The 12,429-nt window shown below is 30.2% G+C and overlaps 1 protein-coding gene across 1 annotated transcript; it reads left to right on the top strand.

The window, feature by feature from the left end:
• The first annotated feature begins 3,707 nt into the window (after positions 1–3,707).
• On the top strand, positions 3,708–5,920 carry LOC124823852 (methyltransferase). Its single transcript, XM_047296161.2, has one exon. It carries the CDS (start codon positions 4,127–4,129, stop codon positions 5,651–5,653), a length of 1,527 nt encoding a protein of 508 aa, XP_047152117.1. The 5' UTR covers positions 3,708–4,126; the 3' UTR covers positions 5,654–5,920.
• Positions 5,921–12,429: the final 6,509 nt, after the last annotated feature.

The raw sequence follows: 12,429 nt of genomic DNA, 5'->3' as shown, positions 1-12,429 counted from the left end.
TCTCAAGAAGAGAAACTAGATAAACTCAAAAGTGCTTATTAAAATCTTAAATGATTAAAGAGAAAAAGACTCTTACGGGATCTAAGAAGAGAATGGCATTTATTCATGAATTTTATTAAAAAAATACATATATTTTAAGTTTGATGTATACAAGTTTGTTTATATTATTGTTCTAAATTTCTTTTTCTTTTTCGGTGTTTGAACATATCTAAAATTCGAAAGTTTTGAATGTAATTGATTTTTTTTAATTACTTATGACTTATTATGTGTTAATTTGATATATGTATAAATACATAATTTTTATTTTGATTAATATTTAATATGATGAATGAAAATCAATCTTAATTTTGAAAGTATAAATATAATATGTTCGATATTATATGAACGTCCAGTACATGTCATTATTCAACCACAAAATAAAAGAAAAAATGGTTATTAATACGAAACAAAATCTTCATTCAGTAATTTCAGTAGAATATGCTTTAAACTTTTTCTATTCCAAATATTTAAACTCAAGAATTTATTTAAAAAAAAAACAATCATATTTAAAATGTTATATTATTCAACAATGAGTGAATCTTCCTGCACCTCTCTCACCTCAGCCTGCACCCCCAAATTTACTTATTTACCCTTTTTTTAATAAATAAATTAATTTTTTTAACTCAAAAAGTAACCACCGCACTTCGAAGTGCGTTTTGCATTTTATAGCCGCACTTTGAAGTGCGGTTACTAAACACTTGCCACCTGGGAGCACTGTATCTAACACCTACCATTGCACAATAACTACTTCACTCTCTAAATTTATATTATATATCTTTTCTCCTTCCACCGTCAAACTCCCTCGAGGTCACCATCATGCTGCATTCATTTCAAATGGGGACAGAAGAAGGAAACAAGATGAAGAAGAATTGCTTAGATTTATATCAAGTATATAATTGATTTCATTAATACGATAATATAAAAAATTAAATCAATTAAATAATATGATGATTAGTATAGGACCATTTGGAAGTGGCACGGCAAGGATCAGAGCCGCAGTCGCTGGAGGTGCACGCCGCATTTGGAAGTGCGGCAAACTTACAGAACCGGACTTCGATGTGCGGCTCGCTGGAGGTGCATGCCGCAGTTCGATCTGCGGCAAACGTAGCTGGAGGTGCACGCCGCAAACCGGACTTCGATGTGCGGCTCGCTGGAGGTGCATGCCGCAGTTCGATCTGCGGCAAACGTAGGACTTCGATATGCGGCAAAAAATGACGTTTTTAATATAGATAATTTTTTAATTCAACATAATATATGTAACACTCTTTCTTTGAATTTAATTGAATCTGTGGTTTGATCACTTCGTGTTGTTGGCATAATCCATGAAAAAAAAATTTAAAATAAATAATCATAACATAAAACAATAAATTTAAATTAAAAATAATAACATAATAACAAAAACATAAAAAAAATATCAAAAAACATGTAAAAAATTGGAAAAAAGATTGCAGGAATTTAACTTAAAAAAAAAACCATGCTCTGGAATATCAATAACCGCACTTCAAAGTGCGGCTACAAAATGCAAAACGCACTTCAAAGTGCGGTGGCTACTTTTTGTGGGGTTAAAAAAATTTAATTTATTTATTAAAAAAAGGGTAAATAGGTAAATTTGGGGGTGCAGGATGAGGTGAGGGAGGTGCAGGAAGATTCACTCTTCAACAATTCACAAAATTCCTTTTATCAAATAAGTTTTTTCTTTTTTTACTAAATATCTATGAAAAGTGTGAATTTCTAAACCTAACTTATCCAAATGCATTGGAATTGAGGTACATCAACCAACTTTCCAACGTCCAAAACGAGCGAAACGCACGTGACTGGTGTGCCGTCGCTCTCTTCATCTGCACACCGTTTCGTTCAACCACTCCCATCCAACGGAAGTCCCAAAGGACGTGCCGGCGGATCACGGAAGTAAGGGTAATTCAGTCATTAACACTCTTTAACGGCTATATAATAATATTCTTTCCTTGTTCAACGTTGATTGGTTCTATTCATGTGTACAGTGTCATCAAAAAGTGATTCACCGCTCAAATATAATGCCAACAATGCCCTCTCACTTCGTCACGAGAATTGTAGATGTTAATAGGTAGTAACGGTTTTGAGTTTTCCAAGATTTACTGAGTAAATATTATAAAAATTTAATTACGTATTTTAAATATGTAAATTATATTATGATAAATAATTTTAGATATATACGTTGTTTTCTTTAATATGTAATAATACTAATTTAAGTTGTGATACTTAATAACTGGTAATTTAATATAAACTATTGCAACTTGATTTAAAAGTAGATTAGAAAGAGACAAAATTATTGAAACTTGATATTTTAATCAAGAGTGGTACTTTTAACAAGTTTGAAATGGTTATTATAAAATCAAACTTATTTAGAAAATACACCAATGGAAGATTGAAACTTTACATCAAAGATTTATTATATGTATACATAAATTATTTTCTCTCTATATTTTATTCTACTTTATGTGTACTAATAAATATTAATCCAACAATTAATTTTAAATATTTTATTATATAAATTATATATACAAAAATTGCAGAATTTAAAAAATCAGTTGATGCTTTAATATTATTCTATTTATTTTGATATACAATTTCCTTATTTTGCATAGATTTTAAAATGCATATCCAAGTGTAAGATTACAAATTTCATATTTAACAGTGAGTGAATTATAAATTTATTTCAACTTTTATTTATTTTACATATTAAATATATATTATTTTAAGTATGTTAACAATAAGTTATTATATTCATTCTAGAAATACAAAATTCGTGGGCACTCACCTACAAAATAAAATTATAGTAAATTTTCATAAAATCAACAAATGAAAATACGAGTTATCAAATAAAAGGTAATTATACATAAATTAATATCATAAGCAAGTTATATTCATAAGATTATAAATAAAAGTTATAATAAATTATTTAATTAATTTCTTTGACCGCAAATCAACACATAAATTTATGTATGAAATAAATATGTATTAAGAAATACTAATAGATACCTTCCATAGTAAGTATATATATTTTATTAGATATCAACATTTGAGTCTTTCTATTGTAAGCATTTCAAGTATCCAAACATCAACAACTTAGTCAAGATAAATTTAAAACATTTAATATTTGACCATGTGCATATTTTCTGGATCTGTAATAAATACAAGTCTTTGTACTTAACATTGATGTATTTTTCATTCATAAGATTATTAGTAACATCTCAATCAAGACAATGTCACTTTAAACCATAACATCATCTTATGTTTGCTTCCTTTGCTTGCAATATTTGACATTAGATGCTTCACGAAAATTGATTTAAACACGAAAATATTTGCAATATTTTTTAAATAATCTATCTTATGCAACACGAATATTGGCAGTGTGAACAATAATATCAAACATATTATAGATTTTGATGAACACGGTTCATGAAAGATGGACCCAGCAGGAAGCAAAAGAAAACAGCACAAAGCACATCACAAAGAAAAAATATCAAAAACACTTTCGCCTTGCCTGCGTGGACATGACTAACCCTCCAAAACCACATTACATTTGTCTCTGTCACAGTAAGAAAAGAGGAAAAAGAAGAGTGATGTGGCAGGGGCATTCTTGCAATTTTAAAAAGTCTCTGAGCCATTTGCGGAAAAGAGAATATTAGATTCCTTCGCTCTTCTTCCTTTATCCACGCAGAACAATCCGGTTTGCTTTTTCATACGCGTTTCCTTTTTCTCTGCAAAACCCACCACCACCGCCACCGAGTCACACTCTCCGAGTCATGAACTCGCTCTTCGTTTCTCCATAGCAAGCACTCTCTCACAACGTAGAAAAGAAAGCCACCGCATATTCATTTGCGAATTATGTTTTCCCGTTTTGCCCCTCGCTCACCTTTCTATTTCCCAATTTCTGCCACCCAACCTAAAACCCTAGTCGGCGCCAACCACACTTCAGCTCGATTCTGCTCTCGATAAAAGGAAAATCCATAATCCATCTTCGTTCCTTCTTAAGTGCGCCAAATTTTTTTGTTATTGATTATTCTGTGAGAAAACAAAAGGGTAAAGAAAAGTGCGCTTTTTTAGCATGGAACAGTCCTTAGGCAAGCCCAGTTCTCTCCGGAACTTTCTCGTACGGTTTCTCCTTTTCGGCGTTTTGATCATCGGCGTTCGTTTCGCTTACATCATCGCTGTTGCTGGTGAGTCTTGCAACATCGGCGACTTCTGTTTTTTCTCTCTGCCACAGACTCTCAGCCTCGTCATCGCCGGCACCGGTCCTCTCGCCGTCGAGTCTGTCTCCGGTGGTGGATCGCTGCAGCCCGAGCTTTACACCAGTAAGGACTGGATCAAAGGCGTTCGGTTCTACTCGTCAGCTTTTCAGGACCTGATTTCCGGCGGTTACCTTTCGCTGCAGTCGAAGTCGCTGTGCGTGGAAACCCCGACCGGACGCGATGTCTCCGCGCTGAGAGAGATCGGCGTGAAAGATGCCGTCGGAATTGCGCGGAAGGGGGTGAAGCCGCTTGTGAAGTTTGGCCGAGGTGAACGGATTCCGTTCGGCAATAGGACCTTCGATTTCGTGTTCTCCGGCGAGGATTCGTTCTTGCAGTCGGCGAAGCCGGCGGATTTCGCGGCGGAGATCGACCGGACGCTGAAACCTGGAGGGTTCGCAGTGTTCCATTTTTCAAACCCTAAAGATACGTATAGTTTTAATTCGTTCCTTGATTTGTTTCATTGTTTCAGAGTAGTGAAGTTGCATGGCTTAGAAGGCTTTGATTCTTCAATACCGTATATACGTGAAATTGTTTTGAAAAAAGAGTGTGGTGATGGTGCTGGTAAATTTGATTTTGGTGATTCAAATGGAAAATGTTACGTTCCTGGTTATAAGCATGATTTGGTTAAGATTGCTGAGCCTTTGATTTCGGAGGAGCCTTTAAAGCCTTGGATTACTTTGAAAAGGAATGTGAAGAACATAAAGTACCTTCCTTCAATGGCGGATATAAGCTTTAAGAACAGGTATTTGTATGTTGATGTTGGAGCTAGAAGCTATGGCTCTAGCATAGGGTCTTGGTTTAGGAAACAGTATCCTAAGCAGAACAAGACCTTCCATGTGTATGCTATTGAAGCAGACAAGACTTTTCATCAGGAGTATGCGTTGAAGAAGGGGATCACTTTGGTTCCTTACGCTGCATGGGTGAAGAACGAAACATTAACGTTTGAGATTCATCGTGATCCTGGGGAGCATGTCGATGTTAAAGGCAGGGGGATGGGTAGGATTCGGCCTGTGCAGTCTTTGGGGAAGGAGGAGTTTGAGGGCGAAGTGGAGAAGATTCAGGGATTTGATTTTGCTGAATGGTTGAAGAAGACTGTTACAAAGAACGATTTTGTTGTGATGAAGATGGATGTTGAGGGTACTGAATTTGATCTGATTCCGAGGTTGTTTAAAACTGGAGCTATATGTTTGATAGATGAAATTTTCCTCGAATGTCATTACAATAGATGGCAGAGATGTTGTCCTGGGCAAAGGAGTGCTAAGTATGAGAAAACATATGCTCAATGCTTGCAGCTCTTCAATTCCCTCAGACAAAGTGGAGTTCTTGTTCATCAGTGGTGGTAATTGCCCTAATACGATAGGTGAAATTCCATACTCCTTCTGTAACGTTATTTTTTTAACCTTCTACATGTTTCTTTTTAAACATTTTTTCTTCCCTCACTTGTTACCCCAGATAATAGAGAAGTTTACTATGTTGTTTCAAACTCCTTCATGTAACAATTGCAACTAAAAAATGAAATCATTTCTTTAAATCAATGGTATTTGTTGCCGGACTCTTCTTTTTATTGCCCCTTGTATGGATATGGAAATGGATAATTGGATTCTGTTGTCTCTTTTTTTCTCCGAAGTGAATTTAATTGTTGTAATTTGTCAGTGCTTTAAATTATAAATTGAAATTTATAATTGTTGTGTATCATAAGTCAAGATGGTTCTTATTTTTTCTTTAAGTTCCAATTCCCTGTATTGGATGACGTTGTTCATTCCGTAATTTGAGAATATTGGTGATTTATGACATTGGTATGTCAATGTCATCCTATATCCATATTGCTGAAAACTCAATCAATTGAAAAATATCTGGAGTCTGGAGGCAAATATGATCAACTTTCCTATATATCAGGTAGTTCTTTCCTTTGTAACTTCGAATTATCGTACAAAATATTCCTAATCCACGAACCAATGAATAAAATATTGAATGTTTCTTAAGTTTTAAAGATATTAGATATATTTACTTGTCCAACAATATTTTCCTCAAATTACTAGGAAGATTTGTATGAGGATGTAGACGGTAGTTTATGTACACCCATTTAGTTTCTTTTTCCAGGTAATTTTTGAGACATAAATTAGTAAAGAGTCCATATTCTTACTTTTGTTTTATGTTCTTTGACTACGGGTGGGATTTGATACGTTACGACATCATTATCATATCCAAGTCTGAACTTTATTATTCTTTAAATGGTTCTTTATTGGGGTTTCATGATGTGTTTATTGGGTATGCCATTGATTAACGCCGTTATGTGAGACTCAACCAGTGCGTTTTATGAGACTTCCCTTGCAGTCACTGATTAAAAGGGCTATTTTCATTTATATCCATAAATAAGGTAGTAATCATATTTTTCATGGGACACACCCACCCCTTCATCAACATTACAAAAACAAATTATTATTCACATGCTATTTACGACACAATAAAAGTGATTAGAAATATAAACTTGTTTATTGAAAAGAAGAGAGAAGAAAAGAAAGTTGTGTTATCTTGCATTGAACAGCCCTGCAACTGCGAAAACGTAAGTAGTATATTTCTTGCAAAGATTCCTGTTTAGAATTATTAGTTGAACAGAGAAGGTAAGAATGGGTTTGATATCATAGTGGTGGTGGCGGAATGCTACAATGATTTACTTATACTTCATTACTTCTTTTTATGTCCCAAGTTCCTAGACACGTTACTTTCCCGGTGGGTGTGAAGATAAGTTCAATTGGCTTTCGATCGTGTATGTGGGGTTGTCGCAAAGGCTCATGGTAGTTGAAGAGAGACTAAATGCACAGGAAAAAAAAATCTCAATGTGTGACTCCATTATTAGTGACAGCTAAAATATGACCAAAATTCTTAAGTGTGAGTTGCAACTTAGCTGGATATTGATTACAATCAATATTCCACATGGATGTGAACCACATGTTAAGTGAAGAAAAGAACACAAAAAGACAAAACATAACCGAAAAGGACCATTATTGGGATTAAACCAATAAAACTGGTTCCATTTTTTTTTCTTTGATCACTCGGCTTCAGCTAAAGTAATAAGACTTTATCCTTTATTAATTATTGTATCTTAGTTTCACAACATGATCACTCTTTACTTGACATGGTGTGTGTTTGTTTTATAGTTATGTTGTAGGCACTCCCATCCAATACTACATTTACTTCTTTTTTTGGTATTCAAAGTGTAAATTGTTTATTTAATGTAGTTTCAATATTTTCGTAGCACTTTTAATCAATCATTTTTTTTACAAGCTCTAAACTTGTGTTTAAAATAAATTTAGTTTGAGATCGGATGTAAATAGTAACACTCATTTTAATCACTTTTCACAATCAGTTTAAAAATGATTTACAATCAACTTCATTCAATAATACTAAATAGTGCGTATAATTCCTCTTTAAAATATGGCAAGAGCCAACGAATATAGCTCATACACAAAGGGTAAAATCTATGAATTAAGCAAGTTTTAGCAATAGCTGTTTTAACAGTTTGGGCCATCTGTGTTGGACGTAATGGGTGATATACGAATAGTTATATTTGAGAATTCCCCGATTTCCCATGTGTCCCTTTGAATTGAAGGGTGCACCTATAGAATTTCCTTGTACTCACTTCAAATGCCATGTGAAATATCAACCAAAACTTTCCTTCTTTGGTACGATGTGGTTTTCAATTCATTTATTTGGAGTTTCGAATTCATGAACTGACCAAACAGTATCAATCATTTGGAAAGTTATTTACGATTGAGTTATGTTTTTTTCTTTTTTCCTTATTATGGTAACAAGCATTAATGCATAAACTTTTGAACTGGAGATGTCACGGGTAATAACATGTTACGGTAGATTTTCTTTTTTGGTGATTGGTGGTGTTGTAGTTAGCATCATGAACGAAGAAGTGTGACTTGTGATCAAATTTTTGGTTAAATGTCCACCAATGTAAGTGGTGGGTTTTGTTTCAACATCACTATCATGAAAACATGACAGCTCCACTTTCCATTATCTTCCATTGGTTGGCTACTGCGACCTTCACGGACTATGCCTGTAGATGTTGGTTTTTGATCAAAATTAAATTTGTAATTATTGTCATCCATTGATAATGATCTTTCTTCCAATCAAAAGTTGTGTGTGTGCATGCGGTGAAGCAATTCACAGGCCGAATGAAGAAAAGCAAAATTTGATCAAGAAGCTTCGAATCTCAATCAGTAAGTGTATAAACACAAGTGTTGGATGATACAAGTGAGAACCAAATATTCTTAATACTCTTCAATTAAACCATTATCATTTATTAGTGGGACATGTCATTTGTAAAACAGTGTACAATAATAATATGTACAATCAAAAGAGAGAAAATTAAGATTTTATTTTTGTTGTTGCCTCAACTAACTTATATACTAAATTTGAATATTTTTAATCTCGTTCACTTAAGTAACAATGTAAATTTAAATATTATCAATTGAATTTATATTAATTTTTATATTTTTTAAATGAGTTTCAACTCTTTAATTGAGTGATTTAGCTGTTATTTTGTATGTTATCTTACTAAAACTTATTTACGTATTAAGATTTCTGAAGTTCTCTAATAATATTATGTTTAGTATAAAATGAAAAAATAATTTTATTTTTTATTGAAAATATATTAGATGAGACTTTTATGTTTTATAGTGAAAAAGAAACTTCTTTTAGGTGTCATTGATCAGATTTATTTTGTTATTCAATCACTACAAGAAAATACTATATTACTGACAAAATTTTACCAATAGAAAAATTTATCAAAAAATTATCATTGATGAAAAAATCATCAAAAAAATAGAATTTATAAAAGAAATTAGGATTTTAATTATCAAAAGAAATATCTATCGATAAAATTCGTTAGTAATTCTAAAATTTTATTATCAATGAATATTTTTTTTGATAAATTTTGTCAATAAAATGTGTCAAAATTTTCGCTTTAGCTTTGACCATGTTGTAGTGATGTTTGGTAGTAATGATTTTTTAAAATTCATTAATAAATGCGCCGATAATTAAATATTTTTAAAATTTGTTAACATTTAAATTTTTGAAATTCATCTATTATTTAAAATTTTTCAGTAATTTCATCAGTAAATTCATCGCTAAAATAAATGTTAATTTGTTCACCAAATTTGGTAAACTATGTATTATAAATTAAATGGTTAAATATATTTTTAATCTATTAACTTTCAATTAAATTGGAATTAGTCACAACTTAAATGTTACAATAAAACATGGTCAAATAAACCAAACAAAATTTAGTTAAAATAATTAAATCTATGCATTTTTAAAGTTGAGAAATTAAAATTAGACTAAAATTTTGAAGATAGACTATTTTCAATTTTAACTAAAAAGTTAAGGGATGAAAATCATATTCAAACTTATATTAAATAAAAATGAGTGAGAAGAAGAATATAAAAAAGCAAGGAAAAAATAAAGATGAAAAAGAAGGAAGAATATGGTATGATAAGAATGATGATGGTAATAACAACATTAGAGGAACAAAAAATGAGAGAAAAACAAAAATTGCATACATAACTATCATGACGATAATAAACATACCTTGTTATATTTTTCATCTTGAAGGTATCAAGTATTAATATTTTACATTGTAATATTTTTTAAAACTTGAAATATGAGATTTGTCATAGTCTATTTTTTTAATTTTTATTTTTTACCTTACATTTTATAAACCATTTTTTTCATTGGTAGAAATAATTCTATCTAACTACGTCAAATTACATATACTTTACTTTTATTTGTATATTTGGTTTTTAACTGTTTGGACTTTTCAATCTATTGTTTCATATTTGTATTTCTAAATTAAGTTTTAAAAGTATTTGCTTAATATTATATAATAATCTTATATCGTTATTTAAGTTACACGTTGTAAATTTAAAATATAACTTTTTTATATTTAAAGATATTTATCTATCATAAATTTTAATTAATATATTCAAAAATATTTTTTTATGAGTTTTAATTATTTAAACAAAAACATTTGTCATGTGTATTACTAACTCACACGCTACAATATTATTGAGATTTAATATTTATACAATAAAATATTTATGCAATAAAATATATTGTATTAATGGATAATTAGTAGGTTGATTATGAGGCCTATAAATACGATATTAATGTCCAGATACCTTTTTCCAAATTGATACTAAAACTTGAGCATTGGAGTAGTTTCTGCAGGTCAACCACTGACCAAGAGAACAAGTTGCTCACTAGGCGACCGGATTGGCAGATTGAAGGTCAGATCATTAAGCAGGAGAGGCTAGGAGAGAAAACGATCAACCTCGGACCCCTTCAACCGAACCATTTTGTTTTAACTTTAACATCACACTCTTCGTCTCTCTACATTTGTAAATTTTTTGCAAGTTTCTACAAAACATTTCCTTAATGTTGCGGAAATAATATTCTTAATTATCCGTAAATTATTACTTTTGACGATTTTTAAGTAATTAAAAAATAAGTTATATAAATAGTATAACAGTTAGTATATTAAAAATAATGTAATATTCTAAAAATATTTCTACAATATGGATATTTTTTGTATTTCTTATTCTATTAAATTTAAGGTTTGATTACACCTTTTAATTTTTTTAAGGTATTGTAACGGTGTGATTCTAATATGTGAATAATTGTTCTTTACGTATATTAGTGAAATTTCAGTTTTTTAAATGTATAATATATAAATGAGTATAGATTTTATATTATAAATTAGTTTTATAAAATTGAATTAAATTTACAATTTATTTATTGATAAAAATAATAGAGTGAATGTGAGAGTGACTGTGATATAGGAATATGTGTTGACCAAAGAGACAGAGAAATTATGTTTCAATTTTTTAAGGTATTGTAACGGTGTGATTCTAATATGTGAATAATTGTTCTTTACGTATATTAGTGAAATTTTAGTTTTTTAAATGTATAATATATAAATGAGTATAGATTTTATATTATAAATTAGTTTTATAAGATTAAATTAAATTTACAATTTATTTATGGATAAAAACAATAGAGTGAATGTGAGAGTGACTATGATATATGAATATGTGTTGACCAAAGAGATAAAGAAATTATGTTTCATATTTGAGTTTAAGAGATGATTTTTTGAAATATAAGTGAATTGTAAATTATTTCAAAATAATCTGACTTAAACTCATATAACTGTGGAATTAAGTAAGATAAATTATTTTTAACATTAATTAATAAAAAAAAATTTAACTTGGTTTGATTTGAATTTATAATAAAAAAAGTTGACTTATGAGTTTTGACTAATAGTGTTAGAGTGATGTTAATGAGATTAATACGCAGAAACATGTATAATGGTAAATAAATATGGTTTGTATATAATTTGTGGAAATGATAACTATTTTGTAAGAAATGAATTATAGATGTAGAAATTTAATATTTTGTTGATGAATGAATTGAGTTTACTTCCAATTAAATTAAGAAATGAATATTTTAAATTATATCAAAAAAGAAATTTTTAGAATTAAAAGGAAGTTTGTTTTAATTCAATTGACAATCAAAACTAAGTTATGATTTTCAGTATGTTTCAATTGACAAGTCATATTTATAGTTTGGTTGTTTTAAACATATGCTTTGAGATAATAATGATTGAGTAATATGTTTTATATCTATTTTTATGAGAAATTGTTATTCAAATGAATGAGTATAAATTAATATATGTTAAGATTCTGTTGGTTATGAAGTGATAGATATTTGTGATGGTTTGATTTGTGTGTTGTTAGGATAAGTACTGAAATCCATTAACGAAAAAAAATATTTTATCTAAATCATATAAATTATAATATTAATTAAGTAGTCATAAACTAAATGAAACACATCAATTTGTTGAGTTAACGAAATGCATTACCCTGACTGCGTTGAATTTCTGTGAATATGGTGATACGTGTTTATATTCTTTTTTGTTTTTTTTTTACTGTGAAACTTGATTATTGATGTATTCCCGATAATGTCATATTTGATCATTTATTAAAACCATGAATAACTCTGATGAGATATTTTATTGATCACTTCCTCATGTAAGAAAAATAATTTATGATAT

Source organism: Vigna umbellata, chromosome 3, assembly GCF_029865625.1.
Source record: "Vigna umbellata cultivar VRB3 chromosome 3, Vumbellata_1.0, whole genome shotgun sequence".
Taxonomy (NCBI): domain Eukaryota; kingdom Viridiplantae; phylum Streptophyta; class Magnoliopsida; order Fabales; family Fabaceae; genus Vigna; species Vigna umbellata.
This window is presented reverse-complemented; position numbering and strand designations above follow the sequence as displayed.